This window comes from Aphis gossypii, chromosome 1 (genome assembly GCF_020184175.1).
Source record: "Aphis gossypii isolate Hap1 chromosome 1, ASM2018417v2, whole genome shotgun sequence".
NCBI classification, from domain to species: Eukaryota; Metazoa; Arthropoda; class Insecta; order Hemiptera; family Aphididae; genus Aphis; species Aphis gossypii.
The window spans coordinates 85,285,801-85,303,416 of record NC_065530.1 but is presented as its reverse complement, the minus strand read 5'-3'; the positions used below and the strand labels follow the sequence as shown (position 1 = coordinate 85,303,416).

The 17,616-nt window shown below is 25.0% G+C and overlaps 2 protein-coding genes across 4 annotated transcripts in view; one reads left to right on the top strand and one right to left on the bottom strand.

Annotated features, from left to right (window-relative positions):
• Positions 1 to 12,717, bottom strand: part of LOC114132768 (nuclear pore complex protein DDB_G0274915-like) — a 39,728-nt gene extending 27,011 nt beyond the window's left edge. Inside the window, 7 exon segments of the mRNA XM_027998337.2 lie at positions 7,081 to 7,245; positions 9,305 to 9,401; positions 10,411 to 10,560; positions 10,621 to 10,809; positions 11,012 to 11,211; positions 11,542 to 11,651; positions 12,346 to 12,717. Of these exon segments, the coding sequence (XP_027854138.2) occupies positions 7,081 to 7,245; positions 9,305 to 9,401; positions 10,411 to 10,560; positions 10,621 to 10,809; positions 11,012 to 11,211; positions 11,542 to 11,651; positions 12,346 to 12,494 (1,060 nt within the window). The 5' untranslated portion in view covers positions 12,495 to 12,717.
• A 293-nt stretch (positions 12,718 to 13,010) lies between these two features.
• On the top strand, positions 13,011 to 17,469 carry LOC114132161 (protein pelota). Of its 3 annotated transcripts, none has more exons than XM_027997555.2 (10): positions 13,011 to 13,145; positions 13,258 to 13,481; positions 13,573 to 13,665; positions 14,056 to 14,206; positions 15,688 to 15,801; positions 15,950 to 16,090; positions 16,155 to 16,377; positions 16,703 to 16,895; positions 16,972 to 17,078; positions 17,135 to 17,469. In XM_027997555.2, the coding sequence occupies exons 2-10, from the start codon at positions 13,441 to 13,443 to the stop codon at positions 17,257 to 17,259; spliced, it is 1,188 nt and encodes a 395-aa protein (XP_027853356.2). In that variant the 5' UTR covers positions 13,011 to 13,145; positions 13,258 to 13,440; the 3' UTR covers positions 17,260 to 17,469. The 3 variants fall into 3 exon arrangements, with proteins under 3 accessions (XP_027853356.2, XP_050062313.1, XP_027853349.2); XM_050206356.1 differs by having other exon boundaries at positions 13,032 to 13,145; positions 13,239 to 13,481; XM_027997548.2 differs by having other exon boundaries at positions 13,037 to 13,481.
• Positions 17,470 to 17,616: the final 147 nt, after the last annotated feature.

The window sequence follows — 17,616 nt, the reverse complement described above, 5'->3', positions numbered from 1 at the left end:
ATTATCGGAAATATTTAAATACTTCGTTTATTGTAGATTGTGAGGGAATACAAACATTATTAATTTGATATAATATTACTGGCTAAAGTGATAAAAACCAGAAAAGTCGCTCTGTGGCTTTAAAGTAAATTTCGGGTGTATCTTGATAATGAGTACCTGGTTACAACAGTAAACTATAAAATATGTTTTAAATTTGAATATAATGATAAAAACCATTGTGTACGAACAGCGATTCTGACCTGAACAAATTGTCAGCAACTATTTTTAAGGATATTTTAAAATTTATAATATTGCTATTAATAATTTATTTTTCTATTGTTTAGTAGTATAGTAGGTTGAAACTTTGGCCAAAAATATAGTAGGTATATTATAATTACTATAAAATATTTTTATAATGACGATTAAGGAAGCACAGTAAGTAGAATTATGTAAAAAATTTCTGGCACTTAAAGCTTAAAATTATTCATTTTTTGAAAAATTTTATTGTACACATAAAAATTAATAATAGGTATCAGTAATAATGGTGCAAAATTTCAAGTCGTTATAAGATTAATATATTTTGGAAAACAATAACTTCATGACGAACGTTGTATTTAATTTTGAAGTTTTTAGGTTAACAAACCAAAATATTACGAAAAATTAAAAAAAAATCGTATACCCGTAATGTATTTTCTACGTCTTATCCATAAACGTAACGTACCAAACATAGTACCTATCTATTTTATTCTATTTTTTAAAAATTAAAGTGGATTAACCAATTGGCTATTATCAAATTTAAAGGTAAGAATATTTTAATGAACCCCACCAAAACTTTTTTCAAAAATAAATTATACTAATATACTAGGTATATCAAACGAACAGTATCATAAATCATAAATACTTTACACATTTACTTACAATCATACATTTTATGTAGGTATGATATAAAATTTTTATTTTATTCTAGATATAATCACCTTTAATTAACTAAGTCATTATATTATGTATTAACAAAATAAACTAATTGATTACAAATAATCATTTTTAAAATCTCCACAAAAATTAGAAATTAGTAACATTAAATTCATTGGATCTCTTGAAGTAAATAAAACATTTAAAATGTAAAATGTCATTGGGTAGACGTAGACAAGACTAAAATAGAACAATCGAACTGGAGTCTCTTGACGTCTACTGTTTCATTTTTACTTTAAATATGTACGTACGCACGTTAGAACTTAGTACGTTGTATAACTGTATAACTACCGTCCACATTACAACATATGGTATAAAAGTGACGAGGTAAATATAGACTTGGTCGATTGAGGGAGAAATTCCATTCTATACTATAGTTTTCGAGGAGAAAAACGACCATAAAGATAGCATCATTGCATAAACCAAGATGAGATATTTGATAACGTGCCATAAATACAAAATATGTAAAACAAGTCACGAATAAAAGAATAAATATTTACTCTGCAAATTTAAAAAAATAAATAAATACCTGAATAAGAGTATTAATTAATAAGTTATAATAATTATAAATGCATTTTAAATTGTGTGGCATTATTTTTAAATAAAAAATTAAACATCCTCACATAAATATAACATACATCTCTCATAATATATACGGTATGTCTTACGTGAATAACGTAAGAATTAAAATATTCAAACAAAATAACCCTATAGATTCAATAGTTTTATTTCAACGCTTTTTCATTGATCAAACGATCTATTTGTTCAGTAGGGACACTCTGTAACAACAAATTACCCAGGGGCCATATGAACGGAAAAGTGACGTCATTGTTAAAGAGAAAGAGGGTGTTCGTATTTCGAATGCATGAGTCACGAATCGTGGATACTATTAACATGGATCATGAAGGTGTTTGTTTATATTGCGTGCGGACAGAGTATGATTTTTATGCAGATATAGATCCTATCGTTTTTTCGCAATGACACATTAAACAACCAGAAAATAAAGCTAAATATAAAAATGTACAAACACATGGTGCAAATTGTATAAAGTCAATACCTTATTATGGTGTGGAGGTGTTGGTGAAACTGTAAAAACATTATAAACGTTAATAAAAATCTTATAACGTCAAGTAAGCAAAATGTAAGTGTCATAACAATGTGCAACAGCATTAACAATAAATAATAATCGTTTATTGCACAATAGAAAAAGTTAAAACAAAAGAGAAAGATAATAGAAAAGAGCATGATAGAAAAACAATGAACCAAACACAAACTATGCAATTCTGTTTATATATTTAAATATTTTTATTGATTAAAACCGCAAAAACCAACACGCAAAATAGATTACCCCACTAACTACAAATGTAATAAAACATTTATATAAAAAAGTAATTCTTTAAATAGCGGTGAAATTGATTATTGGATATTGAAAAATAAATACATTACATAATTAAATTTGTAAAAATAGGATTTTAGACTAATTAATATTTTTTTCGGGCGAGACTGTTTTTGACCAAAAACGTACCCTTCCTTTTCGACCAATTTTAAAAAAGGTCGATTCCCTTTTCAACCAAAACAAACATTTTTGTAAAATTATGGAAATTATATAGTTATGTAATTTTGAAAAATTATTAAAAGTATAAGTTGCATAACATACTGTAAAATAAAATATAGAAAATTATTTAAAATTTAAGACTACCTAAATCAACATTATATAATCGACCTTTTTTAAATTTGGTCAAAAAGTGAATCGGCCGAAAAGGGAAGGATACGTTTTTGGTCGAAAACGGCTATGCCCATTATTTCCAGCATTTAAAACTGTAAATAACATGAAAATATGGAATGAATGTACCTATATTATATACTTTAGACAGTTGTCAGTTATGAAATAAAAATACTAATGAATTAATTTTAATACTTTACCAAAATAATAATATTCTACAATTATTCGTTTAATTTTGTTTGTTCAAATTTAAATGAAAAACTCTTCAAATCAATAATATAATTTTAATAAACATATTATTATAGTTCATTAACTATACAGAAATTTCAAAACTATAAAAAAAATCACTGTAATCTTCGTTGTGACTGTATTGTGTTATATATGATGTACTATTGTATTGTATTATAATTTATAACTTAAAGCGGCATACTATTGTAATACTATTATAGCGACTAATAATAAATGTAGTAAATGTACTACATCAGTATTTAGGGAAAGTTGCAATATTAAAACTAGATCCCCCGGCGTCGTCGATTTAAATAAAAAAAATTTAGGTAATTATATATGTTCATTAAATTATAAAATATTATTGTAGTATGAATTTAAATGAAGAAACTATAGCTAGACTGCCTAAAAAAAAGATTACAAAAAGGTAATTATTTTTAGAGCTTAAGAACTATATGGTCCATATGCGATATTATGCCTATGTATTGTATAAACATAACACTGTTGCTTTAATCATAAATTACTGTTATATAGTAATTAGAAAACAAAGTGATGAAAATTTTGCATCCAAAAAACGTGCTTAGACGTTTGATGAGGTCATTTACTGAAATAAACATTATATATAGTTTTAAGTACGTGATATCCGGGGTAATCAAGGGAATGTAGCGTCTAGTAAAATTGGTCGTCGCTTGTCGAAATAAATAAAGGATATCCATATAAATATAATACATACAGGATGGTCGTTTTAACAATAAACATTCATCATCTCTAAAACTACTAAGAATTTGAAAAAAATAATATTTTTACATTTTATATTTCATCATATTCTGAAGTAAAATATATTTTTCAATAATTTCTATGCATAAAAATTAAATTTCGATCTATTCGTTTATTAGATATAAATTTTTAATTATCTATGCAAAATATGAATGATAGCTACGTGTAGAAGCTAAGGGGTACCTCACTCATCAAACTTTAAATACTCCTAAGTAATAACAGAGGTATAACATAAAATCAACTAACTTTACTCATTTAGAACTAAATTTTTACGTACATTAAAATTCTTAGAATATAATCTGCTTAGAAATATGATGAAATTAAAAATGTATGCTGTATCATTCAAAAAAAAAAAAAAAAATTAAAAAGTTTATATCAACAATTATAACGATTAAACCATTAAAATAAAATATAATTTTTTTTTAATGTTTGTTTTATTGTTTTAAAACTATATAAACCTGAAAAAATAGTTTAAAACAACGTTGATACTTTTTGAGAATTAAGTATTTAATGCTACAAGAATCACCCTGTATATATATACATACATATAATACATATTCAGTAACCACAAACGATATAACCTATATTTATACTATTCTATACAACACCTACATACGTTCATTGCTCTGCTATTGTTTAAAATACTCATTGGCGATCGAATAATATAAAAACCATTCTTTTTTCATCGAGATAATATAGTTGCATCTTAACCACCAGAATTATAACCCATATGCGAGAAGTACGCACATTCTTTTGGCGAACGAAGTAAAGCAATAAATTAGTATATTATGCGGAAAGAAAATATTAAGTTAGTTACCTACTATCTATTAACTTAGGGATGAAATAGATAAGTTAAGGTAATTATATAACTGTTTTAAATTTCAATATAATAATACATTTTAATTTTAAATTAAATAACAAAATATAACAAACTGCAGATAAAAGTAATTATTATTTATTTAGTGCTGCTGTACTTATTGTAGGTATACTAATTTCAATTTAATCAACAATGTTTTATTATTGCTTATAAAGTAATTCATGTGTTATGGTTGTATAACTTTAAAGTCATTAGTTATAGTTATAACGTTTTAACACATTTTAATATATATATATGTATATATTAGAGGTGTTTCCGTTCAATAAATACTTTTGAATTTGGATAAAATGGCGAACACCTTTGATGAATGACAAATTATGATAAAAATAAAAAATATTTAAATACGTAGTATTTTAGAATTCTTACATGCTGATACAGTAGAACTTATTATTTTACTTTTCATCCTAATAAATCCCAATAAAATTATACAGTATTATAGGTAGTAGGTACTTATTAGGTAACCAGTCACATTGGTAATGTAGGTAGCTAGTTGATTATATTATCTCTATTGATTATAAAAGTTTTTTGAATAAAAATCTGAAGAAAATTTGAACTTGGTGAAAATTTTATAAAAAAAAAACTATTTTTCTGAAAACCAATAACTTCTATCCACTAGTTTATATATATAACAAATCTGTGTGTAATATTATTGTATTAAAGTATATATTATACACTAGTAGTCACAATGCGCACTTCCTGTGGTAAAAACACAGATAGTATCAATCGCGTTTGGAGGACATCCTGTCAATTAGGCCCTTATTACTATATCTCCTAAATTCGTAAAACAGTAGTTATTGATAATTTGGTTGTAATAATAATTATTAAAATTTAGTAAACAAATAAAATACATATATGGTACACCTAAGTACCTACCTATTATATTTTGATTCCATGCGTTATTTCGTAAATCATAAACACATTTGGTGGCGCACAAGCAGTGAGGAGTGTTTAGAGGTTTAGACCATAAAACCATATAAGAATTATTAACTCAAATATACTTCATTTATTTATAAAGATTAAATTATCATTTTAACTAGTTTTTCGATTGAGCTAATCAATCAAAACAATGATATTTTACATACCTATATCTACTGACTACTACTATTTACTACCGAGTACCGAGGTATAAACATAAATGTCGATAAAAAAAATCAAAAAGATCATTTTCTTAATTTAAATCGTTGAAACGTAGTAGTATAAAGCGAAAATATAGAATTCAATCCAAATGTGCTTTGAAGGTGTATATTAAAATTTATATATAACAAGGTTGTTCAAAAAATATAATAGAAAAACTACATCACAAATGATGCGTGACCAATTATAATAGAGATCTGATGAATAGACCTTGAACATACATAGTTTTCTCATGATGCCTTAAAAATCATTTAAGAGTGGACGACTAGATAGGTCGATCAAAATATGTTATAAGCATGTTTTTCTTAAGAAATTTTGTTCGAATTACAGAAAATTGTAGATAATCGTAAATTCTATTAGAACCTAAAAAATTATTATTACATTATTTAACGATTTTTTTTAATCATTATTAAAAGCTCTAAGATGTCTTTATGATAATGATAAATACAGCCGAGAAAAATTTATCTAATTTGTATAATTGTCAAGTAGAGACAATTTTATTATATAAGTTTAACATAATTAATTAATTAAATGTAAAATACCTGAGTCCTTAAGAGTTAAGATACTGGAATGTTTAAGCTACCGTTGAATTTTTGAGATTAAATCGAAATTCTTGTTAAAAATAAAAATTTAAATGTTACCTAAACGTTTAAATAAAATTACTAATCCAACTACGTGTCAATGATTAAACTAAGAATCACTAATATAAGACAGATTAATTATAATGAAAACTAATGTAAAAATTAAATCACTATCTGATAGCATTTAATCAATGTCATTTTGACGATTGACAAAGATTTCTGTGAAAAATCAGTGGTAAATTATTTGCGCGTTGGTGGGAGATAACAATAAAAATCCTATATACTTTCTGTATATCTATGTAGAAGGAAAACGATCAACATGGCTGGTATACAAAATTATATAGGTACTTATTGTATACTCTGAACGCCCCGTCCTCCGCGGTCTGATATAATCAAGCAAGGACATAACATTATAAACAAGGTTATCTAGTGAAAATTCTGTGTAATAGAACCTTTAAAAATAAATCACAATATTTAATCTTGTAATTTAGTTGAAAAATCGAATTAATTAAACAATTAATACAATAAAAGTCAATACTTAAGAATGTTAAATAAATTCACTAGGTTAATAATATATATTGATTTTTACAAGATATAAGGGATGGACCCTTCTATCCCAATCGATACTGGCTTTTATTACCAAAATGCAATTTTGTATGGAGTACAAGTTAAAAATAGCTATTTATCTTTAATATAAAAGCATTGACGTTTGACTAGGGTCCTTTGTGTACTGATATTATATTGAAGTGTAAGGATAATAAACCAAACAAAATCACCCTTATAATATATTATGTTATATTTATTTCACTCACCATCGGTTTCAAGCAACTCGTTGTAAATAGTTTCTGATATATCTTCAGGTGTTGTATACTCCCAAAAACCATCACTACTCAGAACCAGAAATTCTTCATTTCCATCTAAAACTAATGATCTCATCTCTGGTTCACATATTATATGCGGTTTGTATTTAACATCACCTAAAATATTAAACAATATTTATAGTAAACTAATTATTATTACATACATATGCCATTTTGATTTTTCTTATGTTTTCAATGATTTTAAACATAGAATCTATACTTTGTATTTATAAAATGGATTAATCCAATGCATAAAATTTGGTACTTAGTAATTAGCATGTATTGGAAAAAGTAGACAAAGGAAATTTGAATTAAAATAATTAGTACTACTAATAATAAAAATTAATATTAAAAAAAGAAAAGAAAAAATATTGATAACCTATATCATTATTTTTCTATTCCAACTTCTATTGGAAAACATATAATATTATGTAATAATAGAATTCTGAAAGAAAAATTACAACAAATCAAATAGAAATTACATTTGGAGCAAAGAATGAATTAGTTTTCTATGTAAGGAGTTTTTTTTATTTATTATCGAGTTTTAAAGCACAAAAAATCTTTAAATTTGTAACTTTGAAGGTAGTTTTTGATAGAAAATTCTAATTTGTACTAGTTGATAGAAAAATTAACAAAAAAAGAAAATATTTATGCAATATCAATTCAGGATGAAATTAGTTTAAATTTTTTGTTTCAACTCAAAAAAATGAGGAATAATCTTAATATGTTTTTTTATTGCCATCAATTGTATTAAAAAGTTTTAATTATTATACATTTATTTAGATATGTTTACAAGTATTTTTGGGTTTTTATTAAATTTATGTTAGAACACAAATTAATATATAATATAAGATTCCTTATTATGAGCTATTTTTTTTTATGTAAGAAATTGTAGTTGAAATGTTAACAAGATTTATGTTAAATGCAATATTTATATTTATATGTGAAAAAATATACTCATAACCTACTATACAACAAACAAATTCCCGTTTTTTCTCTTTAATATTGTGGAGATTTAATTGTAATAATTAATTTGAGTATCTATAAAATGAGTAATAACTGTTTAAATAGATAATATTGTAATAAATTAATTCTTTCTAATTATATTATATTTATAAGTGTATAATATTTGTTACTGTTTATAATGATGATATGTATGATTACTTAATAATGTAAAGGGAAATTTTATAAGTTCTTAAAACTGAAACATATTAACACTTTATACACATGAGTGACATGACTAATCAGACAGCTAATAAAGAATCATATTTAATTAGAAATAATACAATAAAAATAATTTAAAAGTAAAGTTCCATATCAAAAAATTCTTAAATTTTTTGATCTAGTTAAAAAAAATGTAATTAGTTATTTAACTTGTATATAATATAACAATATTTTTTTTTTTTTTGTAAAAAAAATAAGATTCATAAATTATAATTTTTTACTATTATAGATGTAAACATTAATTATTGTTGCTACAGTTTGACTAAGTTTGAAGAAAACAGTGTAAAAAAATCACTCATTAATGTTATCTTTTAAAACTATACAACTCAAGGTAATTAATACTTGTCTTGTTTTGTTACAATTAATTTATAAGATAACTGTACCAACTCATTATTGCTAAATCTCTGGTTTTTTTGTGTTGAGTTTTTAATGAGAGTGTTTGAATGATTGATTAAGCAATGTCAATAATGTTTGAAAAGGATGGATGCTATTTTAGGTATAGTGTTTATATGCATATTTGAGAGTAAACTATAGTCAGAAAAATTCCATATTGTACATCTATTAGGAAGTACAGTATTATTGATCGGAAAAAAATGGATTTTCTGTAAATTTTAAGGTTTGATGGATCCCCTGTAAAGAGTGCCGTCATATGACCACAAGTCATTGTCAATGTTCGTAATAAAAATATATAATTTACACAACATAGAGTATAAGACTTAGTATAATAATACCATAGTTTAAAAATTCAGATTACTTTATATTAACTTTAATTCTATTTATGTAGAAAATAAGAGAATCATTTAATTTAGAACGTACGTTTTTCATTGGTCTTCAATTTCATAATAACAGATATTTTATATCTATTGTATTTTATTGTACTTATATAATATAGTAAAAGTATATACTAGATTATATACAGCTATTAAATTAATTTAAAAAATATGTGATTCACCTATAGCTCTAGATACTGCCAACTGACCATCTACACGCCAAATACCTTGACATTCTGATACAATTCCACCTTCATTCTTTATTCTGTTAGCTTCATCCTAAAATACAAGGGATAACATAAAATACATGATGTTTTATGTATTAATATGTTTATTAAAGTTATTAAAAATTACTAATATTATGATAATTAAACATATATTATTTTTACCAAATTAATGCTGTAGCTTAAAAAAGAATATAGCGTTTTTTTTTTATTATAATTATTTTTTAGCATATATTAAAAATTAAGCTAAAATATATACCGGCAGCTTTTGCAGTGTGTAATACAACATTAAATTATGAAACATACTTATTATCTACATAGGTATTACAATATTTAAATAATTTGATAATGTCAATAAATATATTACCATTATTATCAATAGCATTAAAAATTATAACTTTATGCATATGAACAAACTAAAAATCACAAATGTAAATTAAATACTATGTTCTAGCTATAATAAAAAAATTAAAAACACTACCTATGTAATAGAATTTAATCTACATCAAATAGATGAACACATAGTTTGTATTAAAATAATTGATTTATTGGAATTAAACATTAAATTTAAGATATAATCTAAAAAGACACATAGATACCAAGTAGAAAAGGTTAATTAATAACAAAATAGAATAAATGATTTCAGTAGGCTTTTGGATTAGGGATACATCAAAATGAATGCATTATTAAGATAATAAAATATTAAGAAATTAATCTGTTGAATCATTTTTCTTATAATGTATATAAATATATAATTAAATGAGCTATGCTTTTTAAGACAAACGCTAGAATAGTTTTGATAGAGTAAGCAGAATTTGTTTATGAAGGGAGGGGGGGGGGGTTAAAAACCTAAACTTCTCTCTCCCGTAAGTATGCCATTATTTTGTTATATATTTTCGAAGAAAATATTTTTTATTTTAATGTGTCATTGTCATTATTTAATAAATTTACTAAATACCATACATTTTTTGATATACTGAATGACATTGTAATACTATCAAAAAATTCAGAAATGGTATTAGGAAATACATTAAGATTAAAATTAATAGAAAATAATAACATACATATCTTTCTGGAACGTGTTTGTTTACTAAACATAAAGGTGTACCATTTTTCCACAATGTAGCAATTGAATCACCAACCCATGCTATATAAAGTTTTTTCTCTTGTTGCCTATATAATGCACATACAGCAGTTGTGCCACTTACTAAATTCTGAAAGAAAATATAAACAAATTTTAATTATATTTTGAAACAAAATCACGTTTAACTTACATATTTTTCAGTTTTTTGTGTAAAGCCTTTATCTGTAGTAAAAAATGCTTCATACAGTGCATATTCTGGATTAGTTGGATAGTACTTTGACTGTACTAAAAACTGATGTAAATACATTGAACTATAAACAGCAGCATCTAAACCATTATGTCCATCATAAACTGCATAGAAAGAAGCTTCACCAAAATCCTGACACACAATTTTATCAATATTAGTATTGCTTTGAACAATCTTTTGAAAATATTAATAATAGGGATTTAACTATAGGTATTTTGTTATTATAATCATTTATAATGTTGGTTTATTTGAAAATATATATATTTTTTTTTTGCTTCGTATTAATTAGCTGTTATACTTTATAAAATTTAGTATTATGAATCATGATATATACCTTAACATCAAACAATGTATGCAAATAAGGAACAACTGTTATATAATCTTCCATTTGTCTTCTGGTATTTTTTAACACAAATGATGACCACCATACTGGAGTCAATAAAGGTTGATGATATGGAATAACAGTAGCGTGCTTTAAACAAACTTCATTTAATTCTCCAATAACTCGCTGCATTAACCATAATGCTTGATAATCTAATGTAAATATTAAAAAACAATGTGTGTGATTATACTGATATACAGTGGTGTGTCTCAATGTAGGATATTTTGAAGTAATGGCCTCAAGACTTAAGAGCATAATGGTTGAGTAGGTAGGTGTATAATGAACAATAGATGTTGTATAATAAAAAGATTTTACATATTATTTTGATTTACAATGAAATGCTATACACAATGTGTAGAATAAGTAAGATAAATTGTTATAGCATTCAAAGTTAAAAATTACCTACAAGAAGTAGATTGAATTGAAAGATAATTGTTATGATATATTATTTTTATTAAATACATTCAGAAAAATTTACAAACCTTCTTTTTCGGGTCTGTATCCAAATAATTTTGGTTCAGCTGCCCACTGGATTCTGAGATTGTTTATAATTTTTTGGGTTAAAAATACAATAAGGTCACTAGGACATTTTCTGTAAAAATAAATATATAATTATAAGATGGACATATTAAGAATAAAGGAAACATAAGAATCTAATATATAAATATATCTATTAATAAAAAACAAAAACAAACTAAAAATTGTCTATTATATTATTTAAAATTTACTTTATTAATATGCATTTTTAACACTCCCTCAAAGCTTAAGACAATAAGTCCATTTGGGGTTTAACAAAATAACTTAAAGTACTAGGTATATAATACTTGCAATTTTATTTCATTAAATACAATAGTTATAGTACCACTAATTCCTATATAAAGCAATAATTGAATTATTTATCTATAATTATCGCTAATTTAAATTTTGGCTTAATAGTAATAATATTTTGAAAAACTCAAGAGTTCAAAAATTTTGGCAACATTTTTTTCTTATATATATGTATACAAATTATGGATTTATCATAAAGATGAGTTTACATACTAGCTAGTCTTAGTTTAATCACTCTTCATCTAAACCCAGACTACAGTACCTCCTCAGCACAATTTCAAAACCCAGAATGATGAAGAAAATTAATTCCAGATTTATTATTCATTAGTTTATTATCACAGTAATTGTATAGTCATAGTTTTTCTGTATACTTAGAACTTAACCAAGAGCAAACATATTTACTTATATTTTTATCCGCTAAAATTAGTTTTTTACTGAATATACCTAAGACATCTTACCTGTCCTTCAAATATTGATGACACCAGTCGGCTGCTGCCCCGGCTAAATCACATAGATCCAAGTCAAATCTAGGTAATTTAACAGGTAACTGTTCACTAGTCACTGTCTCTGGAAATTTTTCAAAAAATATTTGCCAGCGCTCATCCATAATGAAACTTATTGGTATCAAACACTAATAATTAACATTACTCGGGTAAAAAATGTTAATTTATAAAAATATTTGGATGATAAGTTATGTTAGATCTAAGTTATGTTATTTTAACTCTTATTTTTATTTCATTAAGTCATAATACACAAGCAATTAGCTAAACCTATAACAAATAGCAAGAGCAACAGTAATTTTCTTTTGCAAATTTGCGGTAAAAATAAAAGACTGAAAAACAAGCGCCCAATAAAAAAACAAACAGTGCGTCCAAAACAATTGTTGATTCAGTCGATATTTTTAAAAATTTTAAAGGATGTATAGAATACAGACAATACTGTAAAAATTGTATTTAAAACATTGTATAATCTAAAATTATATGATGAAATGACAATTTTTAACGGCAATTAAATTTTAAATTGTATTTTTTTTAACAACACTTGGAGTAAATTTTACGTTCACTTGTTTCTTAACTCCCATATCTTATCTGTTATCAATTATCATCATATTGCGCGCGTCATAAAACATTCTCAGATCATTTACCCAAAGCAATAAAGCATTTCATTTATGTTCAAATATGCAAATAGTGCTAAATTGATATATGATATCATTGAACGTTGTCCACGTTCACTCATTCGCTATGCAACGTCTATCAATGTATGAAATATCAATAATATTAAATTTATTTTCAAATTTTTTATATTGATGTATTTACATAATATTACATATATATTAATATTGTTATCTAAGTTGAAAGTTCCATTCACAGACGTCTATCTGTGGGTCCAATGCAACTTTTCGTAGTTTCAAGACAACGATGAAATCGATTGTGCTTCAACCAAAAATCCATATCAATCTTTTTTGAATTTTAACGTAAGCAGAGTAAGCAGACACTGTAAGTCAAATTATATTGATTATTTTGGAATGACTGACGACTTTAAGCAATAACAAAATGAAGCTCGTTCATAAAGACATTGAAAAAGATGGCAAAGGGTTTGTATTAATTGCATTTATACATTTATGATGAAAAATATAAAATATCATAAAAAATCAGTTTTTATAATATCTTTATAAAATACTTTAGGGTCATTGTACTTATACCTGAAGAAGCTGAAGATATGTGGCAAGCATACAATATTATAAGAAAAGGTGATCAAATTCGTGCATCAACTATAAGGTATTGATAGCTAACTATAAGTCATTACAAATATTTCACTATTTTATTTTGTAATTAACAAAATAAGTTGTATTTTATGGTTTAATAGGTAAATTTATAAAAATTAAATTTTTAGATACTTTTACTTGGCTATATCATTAGAAATAATATCCACAAAATCGACCATTTTCATGAATTTAAATCTTTGCTGATGATTTAAATTTGTTTTAGGCAGGGTTTAAGTCCCAGAAAAAAAGTTTTGTTGATCTTTATAAAAGATGTTTAAAATGTATTTTAATTTTGAAACGGTAATCTATCTTAGTTCACTACTTTAAATAGTACCTACACTTCACTTAAATTTATTTCAAGTGGTATGTAAAATATATGCTTAAGTTTTTTATAATTTTACAGAAAAGTACAAAATGAGTCAGCTACTGGATCATCCACTAGCCATCGAGTACGAACAACTTTAACTATTAGTGTTGAGTCTGTAGATTTTGACACTCAAGCTTGCCTATTACGGTTAAAAGGAAGAAATATTGAAGAAAATGAATATGTTAAAGTAAGTGATTGTTTTAGATTTTGTAATAATTTATACATTAATCATACAGTGTATCGTTTTTTTTCTTTTGTGTCATCATTTTTAGAAGCAGTAAAAATGCTTTAATTTTTGAGGGTAGTTTCTGATAAAAAATTGATCTAGTTATTACATAGAGAGGGGACGGAGTGACCTAACGTTCTAAGGTGTCGGTTCGAACTTCAGTCACAGGCGGCACCTCTCTTCAGGCAGTTATGGTGTCTGGAGAGAGAAGCCGTCATCCCCCCAGCCCAAGCATGGCAGAAACCTAAGTGTGCCCACTAAAAATTTTGCCAAATAGGCGTCCAAACTAGGTCTTAGAGCCTACTCCTGAACATAGCGCCATACGAATAATAAAATTACTTAGAGAGAAATTAAAAAACTTTCAGTATTGACTTATAAATATAAAATTAATAATATTATAATATATATGGTTTATTTTTAGCAATATATTAATCAACTTAGGGATCCCCTACGGCCTACAATCTGTATTTTACAGGATTGTCTCGTATTTGAATGAAGCGTCCCAGTGTTCACACAAAAATTCAAAAATAACACTTGTCCCGTATTTTGGACAACCCAACCCGTATGTACCTTATATTAAAATTATTTCAAAAGTTAAATTTTTTTTATCATTTAGCGTTTTAAAATATTAATTATTGATAAATGATAATCATTTGATTGTAACATAGAACTTGTTCTATGATTATAATGACAACAAAACTCTGAAAAATAAGTTATCCTATTATTTGTTATATTAAGGACCATTCTTACAGTGTCCGGTTAAGTGTCAGTTAAGACTAACTGGTAGAATTCTATCGGTTAACACATAAAAAATTCTGTCGGTTAGCGTTATCAGACACTAACCAGAAATTGTAAAAACGGCCCTAAATAATTTGTCTTTAATTTTGATTATAAATTATACTTGTTTCAAGTATTGAATAACTATTGGTTATTAATTACCAAGTTTTTATTTTGAATTTAATAACAAACATCACATATTTAATTTTGTAATATCTTAATTCTTAATGTAAATCCTAATATTCAATATTTCAATATTTTTTCATGTATAAAAACTCTGGAACCTATTTAAAAATTAACTTCAGTCAAATTATTACGTTTGAGTTTTGAAGGACTATGCCCTCCACCCTCTCCTATAATTAGTATTGATATGCATTTCAAGTACATAAATATGATCTAAAATGGTCCTGTATTTAAAAAAAAATTTTGGATCCCTAGATCAACCTATCATTTTACTTAAAACAATATCTAATAAAATATCTTGAGAAGTAAAGATTAACAGATTCTATTAGTTATTGTTTGGAATGATTTATCAGTTAGTTCAAATTTTACATATTAATTATAGTAACCTACTCAATTATGAGATACACTCAACACTAATTATACAGCAATGCTATTTCTTTGTTGTTTTTTTTAAATATGCGTAATATAATTTTATTTTTTAGATGGGTGCATATCATACCATTGATTTAGAATTAAACAGAAAATTTACTCTAATAAAAGAAGAATGGGATTCAATTGATTTAGGAAGAATTGAAATGGCCACTGATCCAGCGCAGGTTTTATTAATTAATTATTTTATTTATATATAAATGAACGGGTAAACACCCTTTTAGTAAATATAATGAATATAATAGATATATTATAATATAAAAATATTATTTCTATAATTAAAATATAAATTGAAAAATGCCAAAATTATTTTAGACAGCAGATGTAGCTGCAGTCATAATGCAAGAAGGTTTAGCACATGTATGTTTAATTTCTGGTAGTCGAACAATAGTACGTGCCAAAATTGACCAAAATATACCACGAAAGCGAAAAGGAGACGTAAAGCAACATGAAAAAGTATTTTAATAATGATATCTTCTAGAACACTTGATTAATTATCAAAAAAAAAAAAAAAATGTAGGGAATTTTAAGATTTTTCGACTTGGTGATGCAAGCAATGTTGCGTCATATCAGATTTGATATTGTTAAGTGCACAATAATTGCAAGTCCTGGTTTTGTGAGAGATCAATTTTTCGAATATGTGATACAAGAAGCTGTTAAGACCGATAATAAAACAATTTTGGAAAATAAATCTAAATTTATAACTGCTCATGCATCAAGTGGGTTCAAACATTCTTTGAAAGGTAAAATACTGATATTATTAATTAATTAATAGTTTATTTTTTCATTTTGTGATTATTATCATTTTTATTTATTATTTCTATATTATATATAGTAATATATTAATATCACTTATTAATTTAAAATTAAGATAAATTTATAGATACTGGCAATTGGTAATAAGTTATAAATATTTATTAAAATCATAAAATAGATCATTTTTAATTTATTTTATTTTATATCAATAATAATTTAATATAATGTATTAAGTAATTTAAAATTTGTCTGTTAATGTTTTAAAAAAAAATTGTTTAATTTGTTTTAACTGTTGTTATATACATTTTTTAGAAGTTCTATCAAATCCATCCATAGCTGCTAAACTTGAAGATACCAAAGCCTTAGGTGAATTAAAAGTGTTGGAAAACTTTTATAAAACATTGCAATCTGAATCAACCCGAGCTTTTTATGGTATTAATCATGTAGAAAAAGCTAATGAAGTTTTAGGAATCGAAACGTTACTTATCACTGATAGTTTATTTAGGTCGGTGCATTATATTTTATGTGACTATTATTGGTTATAGAAATTTGTCTATAATATATATAATTTGTTTATTTAGGAGTCAGAATATTGCTGAACGTAAACGTTATGTTAAATTAGTAGATAGTGTCAAAGAAGCTGGGGGTGATGTAAAAATATTTTCAAGTATGCATGTTACCGGAGAACGTAAGTTAATTTTATATTTAATTACTTTCACATTAAAAATATTTTCATTTATTTAGAATTATCTCAAATTACTGGTGTTGCGGCAATACTAAGATTTCCCATGCCAGAGTTAGAAGATGACGAAGAAGAAGAAGATGAAGATGATTATTCTGATGAAAATACACCATTACCACCAAGTTGATAGGAAGTTTATTTTCATTACCACATAAATACTAGATATTATAATTTTTTTGAATTTTTATTTATTAAAGTTATCGCTAGCTTTTTATTTACTATTGATTATTTTGTAACATTTATTTCAATTTCTTAATAATTGTTTGTTTGTATGTGAACAAAATATAAAATATAATGTATTTTTGAAAATTATAATCTTGTATTTAAAAAGCAGTAATTGCTAGTCAATTTGTACATTATTTCATTGAATTTCCTTTTCAAATCTATATAGCACACAATATTTATACTTATTCTTAACAAACAGTGGAATAAAATTTTAAAACTGAAGTTAAATTTTGAATAAATTAAAAAAATAAATTATAAT